The sequence below is a fragment of the Notamacropus eugenii genome, chromosome 3 (assembly GCF_028372415.1).
Source record: "Notamacropus eugenii isolate mMacEug1 chromosome 3, mMacEug1.pri_v2, whole genome shotgun sequence".
Classification (NCBI taxonomy): Eukaryota; Metazoa; Chordata; class Mammalia; order Diprotodontia; family Macropodidae; genus Notamacropus; species Notamacropus eugenii.
This window is the reverse complement of record NC_092874.1, coordinates 311,700,416-311,720,332: the sequence shown is the minus strand read 5'-3', so window position 1 is coordinate 311,720,332 and position 19,917 is coordinate 311,700,416. Positions and strand designations below refer to the sequence as shown.

General features: G+C 36.0%; 1 protein-coding gene across 8 annotated transcripts in view; it reads right to left on the bottom strand.

Annotated features, from left to right (window-relative positions):
- The window catches only part of MLLT3 (MLLT3 super elongation complex subunit), a 319,195-nt gene that overhangs the window by 4,945 nt on the left and 294,333 nt on the right, over positions 1–19,917 (bottom strand). For 7 of the 8 annotated variants that reach the window (XM_072596671.1, XM_072596672.1, XM_072596676.1 and 4 more), the window contains 5 exons: positions 17,295–17,370; positions 15,433–15,565; positions 13,369–13,468; positions 5,663–5,734; positions 4,339–4,410 (listed from right to left, as the gene is read on the bottom strand). In XM_072596671.1, coding sequence (XP_072452772.1) covers positions 4,339–4,410; positions 5,663–5,734; positions 13,369–13,468; positions 15,433–15,565; positions 17,295–17,370 — 453 coding nt within the window. The remainder of the gene's footprint in view (positions 1–4,338; positions 4,411–5,662; positions 5,735–13,368; positions 13,469–15,432; positions 15,566–17,294; positions 17,371–19,917) is intronic. The other variant, XM_072596673.1, reaches the window with a different exon arrangement.

Below are 19,917 nucleotides of genomic sequence, written 5' to 3'. Positions count from 1 at the left end.
TAAGTCTGGTCATTATGGTGTCAAAAGTTGGTAGAAAAACTGCATATGATCTAGAGAAAGGTTTAAAAATATGTTAGTAAAGGAACAGAAGACTAGGGCCTGTTAGAGAAGAGGCTATAAGGGATTGCATGACTAAAAATGCCAGCTAAGGCAACTAAAAACATGGGCATTTGAATAATTTCTCCCCATGTTCATCCATATTCACTGTATAATATCAATTCTTAAACTTTCAGATTCAGTTGGAATAATATGGTTATCCTATATCCCTAGCCAAATCTTTCTCCTTTTTTCTCTTATCTTTCCTCTCATCCCTTCTCTCTTCTTATCTATGTACACACCAAAATAAAAGTCATTTGACACATTTCACTGAAATAAGTCCAAGTTTTTATGAGCCTACAATAATACATCACAGTTGAGCCAGAGAGCAAGACTAACAGCAGCAACCATCTAAAGAATTCATTACTGCCTGCCAGAGGGAGCAATGTTAACGGTATGAGTTATTAGTGCCTGCATACCCATCCTCAATTAAGTCAAAAATACTTTATAAAGAAAAATAAGTTTTGGTGCTTTGCCAAGAACCATGACAGAATGTCAGAAGCACTACGTGAAAATGCTGTATTACAATGACATAGATGCCCGTCTGCTTTTTATATATCAATCTACAAGTCTGTTTGTATGATGTATCTCTATCTCTATTTATCACACTGCAATAATTAATCTGTCTTTAAGTCCTTCTCCTAAATAATAATAATAAAAAATCCAGAGTGGTTGTATGAAAAAAAATAGGATTATAGTGGGGGAGCTGGAGAAGGGAAGTAAGTTTTGAAATTCATTTTTCAGATGATGGGGGATGTGAACACATATGAGACTGATTACTTCCAGCCACATCAGATTCTTAAGGGATAAAATGCATATTTTGTGTCATGTCTTCCAAAAAAAACCTATGAGATTACAAAAAGGTAAAAAAGCACTGTCGTCATTTTTAACTATTATTGTCATTATCATCCTTTGTGTTGCATCAAAATCAGAATTTCTTTGTTTCTGGCTGATCACCAGGAGGGGTTTGAAATGCCCTTCTTTTGTGGCATGCAATAGTGACTCCTGCATAGGGTTGCTGTGGTTCTAGAGTTCTTTTGTGTTGCAGGTCCCAATGGGAAAACCTAACAATGCCATCCTTGGGATAATGTTTTAAAATGTGGAAATAAAACACCGACAATTACAAAGAAAACCGAAAGTTAATTAAAATAAAGATGTTAATTCCCACCCTCCCCATCAAAATTCATAGACTCCCTGAAATCTATCCATGGGCCAATCATAAGGTAAAGAAATCCTGCTATGACTAGTTTTGCCCTAGCACGAATCAAACTTTTGATTGTCAAGATGTTTCCTCATTTACATACCTTTAGAATACATACACAAGTATCATGCATTTGTTTAAGTGAGGAAAATGTTCCTGTAATCAACGAAACTCTTGAGATGGTCATATCCATTACACATTTTCACTGAAATGGGGAAGCATGGCACAGTGGCAAGGACTGAGGATGGATGGATAGTCAGAAGACCTGAGTTGGAGTCTTACATATGACACTTATTATCTGTGTAGTGTTAAATCATTTAACCTCATCAGCCTTTAAAAATCAGGCAATTGAAATAGATGCTCTTAAAGGTACTTCTAAGTTCAAAATCTATAATCCTAAAATCTTGGTTTTCACGTCCGTTGAGCCTTGGGAAGACTTGTTCAACAAAAAAGTGAAAAGTCTAGCTCTTTTGCCCTATTATTCAGACACACAAATGAACGATGATGATAACAACAAAGCCTACTTCGGTGCATTCTCCTCAGAATCCGATTTGGGGTTCTTTAACAGGAAAGTTACACAGAAGAGCCACAGAAATAGAACGGGAACCTGGTTCACTGTGAATTTTGCTTTGAATATATCCACCAAAAAGAGCACATAAGCATTTATGGAATGCAATTTGCAAAATGAGAAGCTCACAAGGTGGAGAATAGCATTAGTACTCAATAACCCTAAGTTTTACAATAGGAATTAATTAAGCGGTAAACCATGACAGGACATGCATCATGGTCTCATAATCACACGCTTCAGATGCATTACAAGGCAAAAGGCCAAAGACAGAGTGCTTTCAATAGTCCAAGAAATGCAATTAGGGTGAAACAATGTGTGCCCTGGAGTGCCTTTATGCCAGGTTAAAAATTCATAGCTACTCTCCCTGTGTTCCCCTTACTATTTCCAAGGTTATCCATTTAGATCTAGCCCTGTAGTCAGACACTCCTCCTCACTGTTCCTTGGTCAGAATAAGGGGGAATGCTAACCTTGACACTGACAGCACCTCCAAAAGAAGTCACTAAAAGACATTTTCTATTGCTTTAATTTTTATCCTCCCTATGGGAACTGATGAATTTGGATGAATAAGGAGGACATTTGGAGATCTTAGAAATGGAATGGAACAAATGTAGTAATAATGATGATTTATTGGCCTCTTCCCCTCCAACTTTACATTTTATCCATATAGAGAATTTGGATAAGTGAGGAGAGTAGGGAGAGAGGAACTGCTGGCTGCCCTATGGATTTAGGCAGTACTTTTGTACTTGGGAAATAAGTAATGAGAAGGATAGGACTCACTGTGAATGTCTGCCCTGGAGACTTTGCTGAGTGGCCTGGCATCATGTTGCCTGGATTGCTTTGTGGAGTCCTTCCAATGTGGGGCAGATTAACAAAAGGCGGGGGCCCTGGGGCAAACACAGTCTTTGAAGGTTGATTATATACATTGCAATTTATCGTGTGAAATGGAGCTTTGGGATCCCTCAAATCTGCCTTAGGGAGCAAGTGCCCCTTTGGAATTATGTTAACCGACTTCTCTGTCCAGCTCTGTCAAAATCTTTCCCTCTCCTTTTAAAATTGGATTCTATGCTTAAAAGAATTAATTGATTCAACGGGATGTGGTCTCCTTCATTGACTGGGGTCAATCTAAACATTTTCTTTTTGGAAACGGGAATTGCAGTTATTCAGAATGAGTTCATGGAGAGGGAGATGGGAGATGGATGGGAAAAATGAAGACTAAAGAATTAACAACAAACTAAATTATGAGGATGTACCAAATTTCAAACAAAATAAATTCGAATTCTACAAGTGAGGAAGCATAGTAAAATACTACTATAACAGACACAATAAATAATACGAGGCAGTATGGTATACTAATAAGGAGACCTTGGTTCAAATCTTATCTCTAACATTCATGACTCTGGGTAAATTACTTGACCTCCTTGAGTTTCCTCATTTGTAAAGGAAGGGGTGAGAAAAGAGAGGCTCTCAGTTCATTTCTAGCTCTGGTTCTATATATGTGGTCCTATATATGCACAGTGCTTCCCTAATACAAACCTATGTTAAATAAAACCCTCTTGCTGTGCATTAAGAATTCTAGATCTGCTCTCTTGCTCAGAAAACCTTGGAATGGTTAGAAAATATCAATCAGACCAAAGAGATAATAAGATTAAAACAAAAATGTATGCATAATATCACATCTAAATTTTTTTAAAAGGTGAATTAAGTATCCCCCAAAATTCATTTGGAGGTAATGAAATAATAATATAAAAACAATATGGCAATGTATGAACCACATAAGATTAAGAATATATTATTTTCTGCTTGATTATAAAAGGGAATTATTGCTCTCTAACCACTGCAAATACATGCATATTATATTCCATATGTGTAGCCAAATAAAAATGTAAGAATCTCCTCTTTATTTTTTTTTTTAATACAAAACATGGTCCTAATAGAAGTGATCATGTTCTTTAAGAATTCCACATCTGGATACATGATAATAGATTTAGGGTTGCAGAAGATAAAAGAAATAACAAAAATGTTTATTTTTCATAACATGGTACTGGGTAATTGGACCCCTAATTGAATCATCAATGTTCACAACACGTGACTGCAATTCTTATTGCTACCTTTCCATGAAATCAAAAATTCTGCCCTAAGGTTTTCATGTTCCTAGCATCCCCTTCCCTCACCTCAGTTAATGCAGCCACTGATTGTGATCAGTATGTTACAATGGCAATGCTAAACTTCACTTTCATGGGTACTCATTTTCCACTGGCCTACTATTATGACAAAAAAAAAATCTCAACAAAAAAAAAAATCGTTCAGTTGATTCAGAGCCAAAGAGCATCCAGGTGGTAATGTAAATCAAATACTTCTTTAGGTGATATTAAGAGTCTGCTGTGTGCTATTCATTATATATATATAGACAAGACAAGGAAGGCATATTGGCTATGTGACTGTGACGTGTGGAAAAGGCTATAGTAGCACTCACCTGTTGAAGTACATGTCGTTCCCGCAATGTCATTAACCTTCTATGGAGTTCTACTAGTTCATCTAGATATGCCTGAAAAAGAAAGACAGCCCCACCTTAAGAAAATCAAAAACTTTAAGAAGCAGATGGATATACCACATTCTACCTTGTAGTTCTCAGCTTTTCTGGCTTTCAAAATTGGTCTGATAAGTTTAAAGTCATGAAGCACAGATGAAATAACAATCTTCACATAAGTAAAGGACAGAAGCACTTTTGTATGAGTCTCCTTTGAAGGCAGAAAAGGCAGCAATAGCAGTGGATTAACTTTAAAAACATTGTATACAAGGGCTGCTTCCATAACTTCAAAGTGAAAAATGCTGCCCCATGAGTAATTACATTTTGCCCAATGAATATCTATAAATTACTCTGGATTTTTCATGATATTCAAATAATCTCCAAAGAGTGTGCAATCAAGGACATGAAATGGGAGCCCTGTGAGGTCTCAAATGGCATCACAAAATTATTTCTTTATTCTTTATTATTTCTTGAATCACAAAGAAAAACAGCATAATGTCAGACTAATAAGTAGTATACTAGCTCGTGACAAAATACTAACCTGTCCGTATATAGCATTGGTCATTAATGAACCAATTCTCAATAAATAAAAAAGTCAATTTTTTTTTCATAAAATGTAACTGAATACTAAATGCTTATTTTAGTCATCAAAAATTTCCCCAGAGAGCAGAAGGACATCTCTCTCCTTTATCCATTTTACTGTTTTCGTTCTGGTCAGTTTCAGAGACCATTACGGAACGCAAGGCTCCACAGGAAGCCCCTTAGTACACTGCTAATAAAACCAGAGGAAAGACTTGTTAAGTGAGCATTAGGGTTGTTGGAAGGAATGTCACTACCCACAGTACCATACGCCTCTTCCAGTCTAGGATAATTAAATCAGAGTCAGACTTCTAATACATATGGTTCACTCTCAGGGGCACCACACTGCAACTCAAGATGTTGCTTTAACTTGCTTCTCAGTCCCCTCTCTACCAACTCAATCTTCTCCCTCACAATTAAATTTCTCTGGAAATGCCTTGTAGTATAGGCATTGAGTCAAATGATAGTGTGAACCCAAATTAAATATGGGAACATAAAAAAATTTTAAAAGTAAAATACAATACTGGAACAGCACTCAGGCCAGGAAGCAAAATACTTTATAACTGCATCTGGGCACTGCATTGGATAGAAAGAATGAGAGTGGAAGTCAACAAAGGGGATCAAGCAGAACATAAATGAATGAAAAAAATGTTAACTCTGCATGACTTAACTAAAAAAACTAAAAACCTACCTTATCACAATCCCCATTCTTTATTTGCTTATCAGATTTGCTTTGCTTTATTGGACTTTTCACTTCTAGAATCTAGAGATCAAAGAAAGACCACTATCAAACAAGTATTCTAAAGCTTCTTGGTTAACAACATTCAAGTAAACAAAGGCATACATGTATGTCATGGAACAATGCATAAGAATCATGCCACTTTTCATATTTTTAAAAATCTTATTTTGTTGAAATCTTTTCTTTTTATCTGGCATTTATTTCTGAATACATCTTTCCACTCTCTCCTATCCAAGTGGACCATCTCTTGCAGCAAAGAGTAACAGAAAACAGCCCTTCTGCAAAGCCAAGCAACACCCATCCAGTACACATGAGACCGCATGCAACGTTCCACACCATTAGCTCCCCGACCTCTGTAGAGGGCAGGAAGATCACATCATTCAGAGAGCATTTTCACTTAAGAAAATTCAATGTGTTTAACTAAAATATATCTCCAAAAGCCAAACTTAAACTCATTTGATATTGTGTTATCTAGATTCTTTCTCTTATGTTACATCTACCTAAGGTTAGATCATTCAACCTTCCATTCAGGGTCACATGAAGGAGACAAAATGGCATAGACCAGATTTTTGTCTCCTTCATGTTCTAAATACTCTAAAAAGTATCATCCCAATGCATAAAAGTTCTTCTTTTGGTTCTACCGAGATTTTGGTGTTTCACTCTCCTTTTTTGGAGGTTCTGCCAGTGTGACTCTTCATTAGAAGACTTTTCTATATGGGTAGAACCATCATTGCCTACGCTGATGACATCATAGATCTCATGAAGTAATGAAGAAAATGAGAGACTCATACAAGAAATGTTTTCAAATTAAAGCCGTATCCTTGCTGTCTTTCTCTAATAACTTCATCTTAATTGGCTGGGAGACCACTTGATCACTTGATTCATACACTAATTCTTTTGATCAGGTCTTCCATATTATGGGATATGGAAAAGCTTCGAAGATCTAATTTTTCACTGATAAATGTCTTATTTGTCAGGACTGTTGCTGAGACATTCTGGGAAAAGGACAATGCACATCTGAAAGCATTTATTTTCGTTAGACACCAGAAGCCTAAAGGAAAATAAGCTTGGTTTTAAGTAAAACAGCAAGGTTTATTGGAAATGTCCCCAATTCTAGTTTAAAAAAAAAAATAAATCAATGAGCAATTTGACTAAGCTAACTAAAATACAGAACTTTGGTGCCATGTTAAGGTCACCTATTGTTGCAAATAACCAAAGGGCTCATTTATAATATTATCCAGACTGAGGAAACACTCCACACCTCTATTCTGAGGGATGTCTTTCTCATTGTGGTTGTTGGAAATGAAACCTCCAGGGAAAACAGATGTACATAGGTCTAGGAATGGGTAGGTCAGTAGATGGCACTCCTCCCTAATTCAGAAGCTGTTGGGAGGCAGAAATGGAACATTCTGGTGGACAAAATACAAGGTCCCTCAGAGTTTGGGGCAAGAGAAAACAATTATTCCTCCTATGGCAGAAAAGTAATTTTACTTGGCTTATTTTTCCCTTTGACATTTAATTTCTTTCCATAGTACACAGTCATTGTGGTCCCTACTGACACACAGAGAACAGAAAACTGCCATCTAATGTTAAATTACTTGACTTTCCATTCAAAGTTATAGTTGGTAGAAGTCTCCAAAAGGATTAAAACCTCCCATGACACCCAAATTTCCTAAGTGCCATAGCCTAAGAAAGTTTGTGATATGCCTGGAGATGAAAAATCAAGTTATAGTCTTGATCCAAGTCCCTTCTTTGGAAGTTGCAAAGTGAAAGAACAAGACAGTCCTTCTGGTGTTGATGACCAGCCTCAAGTTACAGAGTAGCTGCCCAGAAAAAGGCCCAGTTAATCTTTTCCCTTTGATCTCTTACTGCCACAAAGTAAACAGCTTTGTTGAAAATCTCACAGAATGACAGAGCTATATCATCCTGGAGACAATTGCTTTATTTAGTATCTGTTCTTATCTATAGGGAAACGGTTCCAGAATACAAGTGTACCCCACCTTCTCTTCTGTTTTGGTTTCAAACCAGTTTAACTGGATAGGAGGTCTGATTTCACCCAGCTGGCCTTTGCAGTCTATCAGCCCTTAGAATGATTTATTATATTCTGAATATTAACCCTGGTGTAGTGAATCCTCTGAACGCTTTGACTGAAGGGCATTTTAGCACTTTGTTTTCTGTTCACACATATAGGAGGTTCAAGCAATGACAGGAGAACTTTGGTTGGAATGATGACTCCTCTGTTTATTTCAAATTTAGTAACATTCAGAGGAGAAAGTTTACATACTGACATTAGAGAGATGCATGTTCAGGGAAGCTTGGAAATAATGTTATTTGGGACATTCCCTGAAAATGTGAGAATATATATGACTTGTATAATTTATCTTTTCTGATGAACTCTCATTTACGGAATAAAGTCAATTACCAAGTGATTACTTTCAGCTGGAGATGTCAAGGCAAATCTCAGTTAATATTTTTACTATTAAAATATGCTTTTTTGAAAACCTGTTTTCATCATTTATTCCTTTCCTATAACAGGAAAAATACCTTTGAGACTCAAATCAACTACTTCCCATCCATAAGAAAGGCTTGAGAAAAGGCAAATCCAGTTAGCCTGATGCTTTGGATAATACAAGAGAAAAACTAATGTTACAAAGGGCAAAGGGAATTACTCAAGGGGCCAGGAAGAGGAAAACAAATAGCTTTCAAAGTCTCCTGGGTCAAATCTTCATGGCAGGTCTTCATTTTATTATGCTTAATACATTGAAATATAAATGCAAAAATACATTTCAAGATAAAATATGATTTTCAATAATGAATTAAATTTTAATATCAATATTATTTGTGATATGAGCAATAAATATTTAATGCTTATTTATATAAAATTTATTATTTTGTATTACTTAAATGCTTTTATTCTCCATCCTGCTCATTAATGTGGATACTCTGTACTTATAATAGCACTTAATTTAGTGGCAGATTATAAGTTACAATGAGGACAATAAAATAGATCACACTTATCTCCTCCTTGACAGTTTACAAAGTACTTTCTCCAAGACAGCCTTATTCAAACTGGATAACATGATGACAAATCCATTAAAGGTGGTGGTGACAATGACTAGAGATTTGATTTTTGCATTATGTCCCTATGTCTCTTAATTCTTCATGTCATTTAAATGAAGAATCATGACAGAAGAGAAACATCCAAGCTCAGCTGCTTGTGTCCAAAGAAAAAAGAAATAATTCAATTCAGTTCAACAAACATTCATTAAGGGTTCTGGAGATATAAAGATTAAATAACAATAACTTTCTCAAAAAGGGATTACGATTTAATAGGAGGAAAAGGCATATACCCAAAAAATAATGACATAAAGTTGATTATGTTAATGACAAAAGAGAGATTCAGACAAAGTATTTTGAGATAATTTGTAAAGGTAGTTTCCACTTTAACACTTTCTGGAGTGTTAGGGAAAGAAGGCCTCATGGAGAAAGAAGAGCCAGAGCTGGGTCTTGAAATTAGGGAGAGATGTGGAAAGAAAGCACACCCAGCATCAAGATGAATGTTATAGACAAGATAAGACTTACAAGATAGGTTTTAGGCAGATGGTTGAAAGCCTTTAATATCAGACTAAAGATGTAAGTATGTCCTCAAAAAAATGCAGTGGAAATTTTCAGAAAGAATTAATCACAGAGTAATCTTTTACTATACTGCCTTTGTGCCTTCAAGATAGGGATGTAAAACTCAAGGCTCTCCTACTAGAGGTTCACATATACAGTGCCATATGGCAGATTTACATCTGTTATTTGTCATGGGACCAGAGATACTTTATTTAATTAGAGAATTTCTATTTTGTTAACGTAAGGCAAACATCTTTCTTTGCTAAGAAGAAGAATGATGCATGAGAAAACTACCAGAGTCATATTCTTTGTATGCAATCTGGTAAGCCTTCTAGATTCCACAAATAACCACTAGAAGAAGTTGTGAGTGAAACAGTCTTAAACTGAGTTGGTCAATGCTTTCAGTTTTGGAATTATGCTAAAAAGAGAGATCAGTCTTAATATCCACAATAGAAAAGCAAAAATGGAAGAAAAATACAAATTGCCCAGACTCTGACATAGCCCAGGGAGGAGCAGGCAATAAGAAGAGTGCACCAATATGCAGACTTCAGACAAATGCTACAAGGTATACAATAAGCTGGGCCCTAAGCTGAAGAAGATGAAGAATAAATTGGGCTAGATTGTGTTTGGGAAAGGTTAAAAGTACATTCAAAATATTTTCTACCACAAAGTTAATCTCTATAATTCCAATATTCTACCAATGATGCTACATAGCCACAAATCATGGAATATCACAATTTCAGATATATCTAAATTTGGAATTTACATCAAAATTTAAAAGTAGAAATAATCCAAAAATCAATGGAAAGATGGATGAGCTAAAGTAAGTGGTAATGTTACCAGTGAGGTATGCGTAAAAAGTGATATAAAATCATTATAGACACATATCTGCAAAACAAAGTGGGTCATATATTAAGAATGAAGGTGAGTTAGGTGGTACAATAGTACCCTCAAGATATTAAAAGTATTTTTTTTAAATGGCAGCCCACTGGTGTATAAGGTAAAACTGTTAGAAAGGGTACAGGAAAAGAAATAGACTCCTGGATGGAGGAAATAAAATGGCTCTTATACGTATAAATATATTTATGTAAGGGTATGTATGTATGCATGTATATTATTGGGAGTAGAATAGGAACTACAGACAGAAAGCTGTTGTTGATGTTTGATAGAGAGTAAATAAATGGAACTCTTGGGTATATCCTTTAAGTTCACAGATATGATGTGCAGTGAAAGGATATTAGCCTCTTTAGTTAGCATGTAAACTAACCAAGTATTCTGCATACAGAAGATACTTAACAAATGTTGGCTATTTGATTGTAGCCAGAACAGCACCAAGATGATGGCACATATTCTATACATTGGACAGTGTCATCTGATATAATGAAAGAGAAAGGTAACCTCATCACAATACTTTCCAAACACAGCAAAAGTCAAAGAGTAGGTCAATCTCAATTAAAGAAAAATCTATATCATAGACTTTTTTTAAGAGAAAAAGTTTTGGGGGTTGTTTTAACTTTTTAAGTAAGTAAAATATCTATAATTTGCTAATCCAGCATTGCCAAACAGAAATCATAAGGAGATATATGAATGGATAACAATAATTTGTACAGCAGTCAAAACACTCACTATATGAAAAGAAATTAAAGCAGTTAAAAGTATCTGAAAACTTTTCCCTTCTAAAATAGTTCAAAAGATTATTTTCCCAAAGAAATTAGGCTACAGAGGAGGAAAAGTACTAAATTCTCTACAGCAGACTATTCTGCTCTCCACAGATTCTAGGAGGGCAGGGATAAGAAGCCAGGAAGACAGCCAAAAGTTGCCAAGAGGAACAAGACACAGGGAGAAAAAAGAGAAGTAGATTTTTTTTAAAAAAAATGTTTTATAAGTTTTAGATGAAATGTTGATAGTAAAAAGATTTTCCAGACTGGAAAAACTGACTGCACAGTTGAAAAACATTGATTTAAATACCTCTTCAATACAGTCTGTCCTCCTTAGTTAACAATCCCTTTCAGCATAGATGGTCAATTTGAGGTCAATTTATTACAAATTTTAAACTAGTGGACTCTGAATTAACAATGAAAAAAATGGATATTTGATTTATATGTTTATTCAACTCAACACACATTTATGAGTGCCTTAAGACCTGAGGTATTCAAAGTTGAAAATGATACACTCCATAGCCTTCAATTAATTTACATTCTGGGGGGGGCGAGGGGGGAAAGGGAATCAACAGTTGAGACTGTATAGGTAGCCAGAAGCCAGATTATAAAGCACTTTACATTTGAAGGGCCAGGCTAAAAATTATCTATTTTATCTAAAACAGAAGAAAAAGCCATTAATATTTTTTAGAGCAAGAGAATATCCAAGGATCACAGTATTTAGGGCTACAAAGGTACTCAAGTGACTTCTCCCCAAGGTCACAAAGACTGCAAGTAGTAGAGATCAAATGTGAACACAGGTCTTCTGGCACCACATTCAGTGCTCTTCCTCCTCTCCCCAACCACCCCTTTCACTCCCAGCCCATCAAATATGGGCTTTAGGAAGGTTATTCTGACAGTTGTGTGAAGAAGACTGTGCAAGAACTTGAGCGTAACAGACTAAAAGGCAAAACTAAAGAAGAATTTATAAGAGTTCAAATGAAAGGCATTTAGGGACTGAATCAGGCTGGTGATTGTGAGTGGAGAGGAAGACACAAGATGGGACAGATTTTATATTAAGAAATAAAAACAACAATGAACCACTTTCATCAGATTTTATGAGACAATGATTCAATTAGAGAGCAAACTTGTTCACCTCATACCACATAGAGCAATTTGCTTTACAAATGACCACTCAGGAAGAGAGAAGAACCAGGAGAACATTGTACGCAGTAACAGCAATATTGTGTGATGACTGACTTTGATACATTTGGGTTTTCTCAACAATGCAATGATTTAAGACAAATCCAAGAGACTGATGATGGAAAAACTATCCACATCCAGAGAAACATTTTGGAGTCTGAATGCAGATCAAAGCAGACTATTTTGTCTCTTTTTTTCTGTTTTTTTCCCTTTTGTTCTGATTCTTCTTTCCCAACATGACTAATGCAGAAATATGCTTAATATGATTGTACTTGCATAGCCTATATCAGATTGCATGCCATCTTGGGGAGGGAGAAAAAATTGGAACTCAACATCTTATAAAGTGAATATTGAAAAAAAATTTTAAAAGAAGGAAAAAACTAATGTTAAAAACAGAAACAACAGACCACTCAGCTAATATTTCATACTGTTGTTATTCTGCACTTTTGTCTTCTCTACCACTAAGACAATAAAGCTCCATGGGGACAGGGGAGTCTCTGTCATCTGATTTTGTATCTTCCCAGACTCTAATGAAGTACACATAATAGGAATTTGATAAATGTTTGTTGAATGAATGGCCAAAAAGATGCAAAAGAAATCAGAAAAGATTAGAACTACAGTTCAGGAAATCAGTGGAAAACCAAGCACCTACTTTTCTCTAGGTCACAATTGTTCCCCACAGCACATTATAGAACAAGTACCATATAATAGTTATAACTATCTATCTAAATAACGATATGTATAAAACACTCTATCCATGGGATAAAAGATTATCACAATTCATACAGGTTCTTTATAGCATACCACGGTATTTGTTTTTTCCTTTAAGTTCCAACTAAAATCCCACCTTCTGCAGGAAACTATCCTCAACACCTCTTAATTCCAAGTATCTTCTTTTTATTAAACATTACCTATCCTTTATATACCTTGCTTTGTATGTATTAGTTTGCATGTTGTCTCTCCCATTCGACTGTAAGCTCCTTGAAGGCAGTCATTGTCTTTTGCCCGTTTTTGCATCCCCAGTGCTTAGCACAGTGCCTGGCATATAGTAGATGCTTACTAAATGCTTATTGATTGATTGTGTATCACTAGATACTAGAGAGCCTTCTGAAAGCAGCAGGAACCTAAGGTGATCAAAAAGTTTGATTCTGGATAGATTAGCATAGGCTACCAGTTTTCTGAATTGCAAACCCCACCACTTACCTGGTTGCTGTTGGTTTTTAATAAAGGTGGTGGGGGTTCATGCCGTAGAGGAGAAGAGGCAGAACTACTTTCACTGTCGCTGCCATCACTTAAGCTAACTCTGAAAAGACAAAAGGAAGAAAAGATAGTGACACATATAGAGAAGCTTTAGGCACACAGGCAAATTATAAGGACCTAAGAAATGAAATACAGTTTTGAAAATCAATCAAAAACAAAAATAGAATAGGATGATATATTTCATATTTTCAATGACAGGACTTTCCCCAAGAAGGTTTTCATTTTGGCTTATATGAAGGAGACCCATTTCTACTTCAATTGTCTTTTGTTCTCCCTCCCCTCCCTTCCTCTTGTAAAGATGATAATGTAAACCTACAAAGGCCTAAAAGCCAAGTGGTCAAATGAGAAATATCAGAAACAGTAAGGAGTAATGAGGCAATTCAGACCCTAAATTAAGGAGAATTAACAGTAGTGGTATTGGAATCAATTGCATGCCATTTTAGGAAAATCACTCAATCTTCTATTGCAGACTGTTGCTTCCTTAGCATGTAAAACAATGCTTTACATAACCACACTTTCTCAAATCTGGAGCATTTACATACCATCCATAGTAAAACATACATAAATTCTCCATATACATTATAGCATCAGGTCATAGGAGAAAAATTGCCTTGGGAAGTATAGTAATGTCTTCTAACAAGTTGAGACCAGTTAAAATTTCAGTAGTTTTTTTTTTTCAATCAGCTTCAGAGGACCATGGAATTTAGGCATGGAAGGAGCCTCAAAATAGTAGCTGATTCAAGGTCTAGAAAGTAAAGAGTAACACTACCAGGATTTTAACCTAGATGTTTTTGTAGGTTCTTAAACATACCAACATTTGTTATTTCTTACTCTTTCCTCCACAGATTAGCAAATTACGGATGGAAATGTTGGTGGGGCCATACAAAAACAGCTTATTGATTACTTACTCCTCAACTTATTTTTTCCTGTTTTAGGAGACTCCACAGAGAAAGCATGTGTATTAGAATATGCTGGACTAACTGAGAAGCAGCAGTTGACTGAGTTTACTACACATATATTTTACTTTCAGCTCTCCTTAAAGTAACACCAAGGTGTTGACAGTTTAGGAGGTCATGTCAACTTTTCCCTTTTAACAAGCTGCAAACATTATGCTCAATATAGCATTCTTTCAGGAATGGCAGGGCCACCAGAAACAGGAAACATCAATAAATACTAGAAGTGTAATTTATGAGGAAGCTAGCAGGCTGGAGTGCTGATTTTGGAATCAGAAGGACCAGATTTATGTCCCAGACATGGACGAGCTGTATTAGCCTAAGCTCAGCCTTAGTTTCCTCATTTGTAAAACGAGGATAATAACAGTATCTAAATGAAGCAATATAAGTAAAGAACTTTAAAAACCTAAGCACAATATGAATATTACGTATCATTTAAAACAGTAGGAGAAGGAAGACAAGTTGGCACATTTATAATAAATAAAATTCTTCAGGGCAATTTCAAGTTGGCTCTTAAAATACATAATATGCATTACCATGTTGCAAGTGGAATTATATCTTACAAAATCAATTATGCTTAGGAATTTAAGTGTTAATGCACTAAGAAAGAAAGTTCTAGGAACACATGAGTGTCTGTGTATGCACACAGACGAGATCTGCTGCACTATGCATTGAAATCGATTCCTGTATTTCCAGTATCAAATGCCAAAAACAGCTTCCTTGGGGTGTAGAGAATATCCTAAGGAATAAAAGACAATAAATAATTCTACAGGAAAAAACCCTGATTTTTCAGCTACCGTTGCTTCAGGGCTGTAATGTCCATCACTGAGACATCCCACATGTGGGATTTCCCATTTAATGAAGATTAAGGTACAAGGTTTCCTGTAGATAGAACACATGCATAACATGAGATATTCACGTGCCAATTTAATGGTCACATTAAGCATCACTGCTTCAGCTTTCTTTGAAATAAGGTTTGCATTTGAACTGTTTTGCTGTTGGTAGGTCTTAAAAACCGTCATTCAACTCCTCCCCACCAAGAAAAGCCTCTCACCTGCGACTCCGACTGCCTCCTCGGGTGTTTATGGGTCTCTCCATTTCAGAATCATTATCATTCTCATCTGCCTCCTCTGATTCATCTTCATTGTCATCAGAATGCAGATCTTTCATTATAGACCTTAATGGACCTATGTCATGACAATAAACCAGAGAGAATTTAGGATTTCGCTTTGCATTATTAGGCAGAAGTGGCCATAGGCGAGCTTCAAAGAAGTTCACTAGAAACAGAGCAGAACTGCTATTAAAAAGCATGACCAAAATGTGAGTAACATTGGTAGTACTTGTGTAAAAGGACCATGCCAATTAACTAATGTTTGCACCACATACGTTTGACTAAGGGTATGTTTATTTGAGAAGTCTATATTAAGGGAATTCAGTGCTGTCTCTTTTTCTTCTTCCTTCCTGAACCCAATTTACACCTAAAAAGATCTGTAGAGACCTATTAGTAAGCTGCAGTTATTCTGTTAGGTTAATCCACCCATTCAAAAGCAGAGTCTAATAAATCACTCTGGTTGTAACTTGTTCTAGGCAATGCAGCCTTTGTGTGGCTGTTTTTGATCTCTTTAGGTTCATCTCTTTAACCGTTTCCCTTTATTTCAAGGCCAATTTCAGGTCAAGCATGAATTTTAGTAAACTTCAGATTTTTAAGGTATTTCAATGTCCACGCTGCAAATCGTGAGCTCGGTCTTCAAATTCATCTAAACCAGTGAAATAAGCCTTTCTGCAACAATTTCACAAAAATGTTCTCCACTTTTCAAGTAATCTCTGATAAAAGGCCAGAGTCCATTTACAGAGATGAGTATATGTCATTCATGAGAAAATTCAAGGAAGAATCCAGCTCTATGATGAGCAAAGAAAAGTAACCTGATTTTAGAGCAGATCCTATCTGAAGAGACAGAGAGAAAATCAGGAGGATATGAGCTTACTTTCCACTCTGAGTCACTAAATATGGGGAATAAGTGAAAAGCTGGACGAACACAAATGTGCAGGAGGGCACACTAACTCTGGATTAGATCAATCCTAAGGCCTAATTTAAACTGAGGATTTTATTAGCTCAATTCCAAAAGTTTGATCACTTTGCAATCCAAGATACAAAACCCAAATCACCGTGCTTTTGTCCTGGGCTCACTGGAATAGGATCTTTGAACAGGCCCAAATGATCTCCTATTAACTTTCAAAGTTTACTCTTCCCCTCCTCTCTCCTACACCCTAGCCCTACCCCATGAGGATTATCAACAATTTATTCTCTTTCAGAAGACAGAAATTCATAAGCAATGTTAACTGTGATTGGAAAATGGACATCAGCAAAACACTCTTTGATAGATCAATCTAATATCTGATATGCTTTTTTTTGCATAGACTACACATGTCCACCTGTTTATTCAGTACCCTACAGTAAGCTTCTTGAATCCAAGTTCACTTACACTAAAACTTGATACATAATGATAAAGGAAAAATAACCAATTAGAATTAAATTCATATTCCTTGGAGAATAAGTTAGAGACATCTGCAGGTATCTGGTTAATGTCTATAAAAGAAATGTTTAAATACATTTCTCTCAGCCAAAGTTTATGGTCCTACTACCAATTTAGTCTTTTGTATAATATTTTATTTGAGGTCAGCCTCACTGGAATCTTCCTATTTCCTTTTAAAATGAGAGTATACAGTTCACGGATCTGAAAATACAACTATTAGAATTAAATTCATATAAACTATGAAGGAATAATACAAAATTTAATAGAAGTTGTCATTCATTCTTATGAAATAGTAGTAGAAGAAATATCATAAACCAAATGGTTAACAGTATTCCATTTTTGTTTGCTTTTAGATTTTAAAATTCTTAGATGATTTGGGTACCTTGTTGTCTGGTCTGGGATGGAGTAAAGCTGGAGCTTGAGCTTGAACTTGAACTGGCTGGACTAGGTTGTTCAGACTTAAAAACAAAATAGAAAAAAAAGAGGAAACAAGTCAACAAAAGAATTAACTCAAGTGACACAAGCATTTAAATAGCATGACTTCTTATCTTCTTTGTCTGCCAAGTTTAGCAACTGGAACACACCACTCTGTGCTCCTGGGTTTTTAGTAGACCTTATTTTAATGAGATATAGAGAAGCAAGGACATGGGCCCATGGATGAACAGACTTGCCATCCATACTGATAGCAGAAAAGCCTGGTTTTGCTTTTGTTCCTTGTCTTTATCCTTGGTAGGATCTCTTGCTGAAGACTATATTTATTACCCTATCAATTTGCAATGGTTAGTTCCACTCATTGAGTTAAAGCATGGTGGTAATGAAGGCAAAGTCCTGGGTAGGATCCCAATGGGAGCCAGGTGGTTTCACTCTGTTCCAAGTCCAAAGACATTGTCTGTAATCTTGACTCATGAGAGTATAACTCTGGTCACAATGGGGCCATACAGACAGCATGGATGGGGACACACAAATCCTTGGCTTCTCTTACAGAAGCAATTCAAATCCCATCTTCTACTGATAATGAGTGAGTAGTATATCAACCAATAAACATTTATCAAGTGCCTACTATGAGCTAGGCACTATGTTAAGTGTTGGCTATACAAAAAGAGACAAAAGACAATCTCTACCCTCCAGGGGCTTACAATCTAATTGGAGAGAAAATATGCAAACAAATATACATAAAGCAAGCTACATAAATAGGAAATAATTAACTGGGGAAAAACATTAAGGGAGGTTTAGAAAAGCCTTCCAGTAGAAGATATAATTGCTAATCACAGATCATAATGCACTGAGGCTTTGATTCACTCCATTTCCAACTTGGGCTGGTTCCTTCCTCCTTAAACAGCAGGGTGTTCCGTTACTCCCCAGGAACCCACAATATTGCTGTTGGATTGGTTGGAGCCAACCTATCAGCTTTAGCCCTATTGCAGCTCAGAACTCCAGACCATTCACCAGCAATGGGGATTACAGGCACACTCTACAAAACTCTGGTGTATCCGTTCTATAACCTAAAGCCTTAGGGAATTTTGTGAGGAATGTGTGAAGGCTTCCCTGATCATCCCAGCTAACGTCCCTTGCTCTTTTGAACTTGTATTAATATTTCCTGTACATAATACTAATTCTGAACTTTACAGGTACTATCTTATATAATTATTTTCTTCCTAATTAGAACATAAACATTTTAACAGCTTGGATCATGTCACATGGCTTTGTGTCCTCCCCTTCTCTCCACCCCAATCCTACCTGCTATGCACAGAATATTGTACAAGGCATACAGCAAATATCTATTAACTGACTACATAAAAGGAAGCAGATTATATCTTCTTTTGTATGGCCTTTGCCAGAGGCTTTATGAGACACTTTAGAAGTCTCTTGGTTAGGAAAAGGATCAGAAAATATTTGTGTGGATGGGAGAAAATGTATGCTCCAAGGACTGTGATTCCCCCAAACTCACATGGATAACAGTTTTTAAAATTTCATAAAAAAAGAATTTACTATCAATATGATTACTGACCAAATATGATTATTGCAAATTCTTTCCCACCAATTCTTATTACTGTTGCAGTACGTTTGTTCCTAATTGAGACTACTTAGCCTTCTAAAGTCCATCCAGTTCTGTAATTCTGCCATTTATTCAATAAAAATGTATTAATATGCAATTAATGTGCAAGACACATCCATTTCCCACTAACCTGAGTTGATCACTAAAAATGTCTGACAAAAATGATCACTTGGAGCATAAACAATGATTGGTTCACGTGGCAGTCAATATTTATTACTCTTCTCCCACCCCTCAGAAATAAAGCCACATCCCACAGAAATCTATGTTGCCACCCCTTCTCCCACCCCCACCCTCTCAAGTAGCTTGAAGAATAATTTTTATGCAGCTGAAACAAAAGATTTTTTTTCCAGTTCTTGATCCATCCTTAGGCTAGATGGAAAACAAGGTGCCAGAATCTTTGCAGGAATGGAACCAAAAAACACACAAGCTCTAACAAGTAGAAGGTGGATTTTGCTTTCATTTAGAAAAAGGTGTGATTTACACTACACAAACCCATACATCTCTACTGCCTTCCAGAAAAGAAGAATCTGTTTCTAAATACAAATGATTGTAAAGTCTTTATTCTTGTAAAAAAAAAAATTTTATGCTTACAGTGTAATATAACCAGACTGTATATTACTGAACTGAATAACATTAGTAAGAACTGGCTATAGATCTTCAATCTTCAAATCCTACTTTGTTCTTTTCTTCTCCAAGTTGTCACTTTCTTCCAAGAAAAATTGATAGACCTGGAAACCAAAGTCCATCCAGCCAAATACTAGGCTTCTGTTGGCAGCAAAGTGGTTTTATTCCTCATGCTACCAAACCAAAGGGCTTCTTTTGAGTTGTTTTGGAAGGACATCTTTCCAATTGAGTGCATTCCAATTTAGTCCAAAGCCAAAGCTGAAAGTGACATTTCCAGTAACAGAAGAAACCTATGTGACACCACTCTGACTCCTTATATGCTACA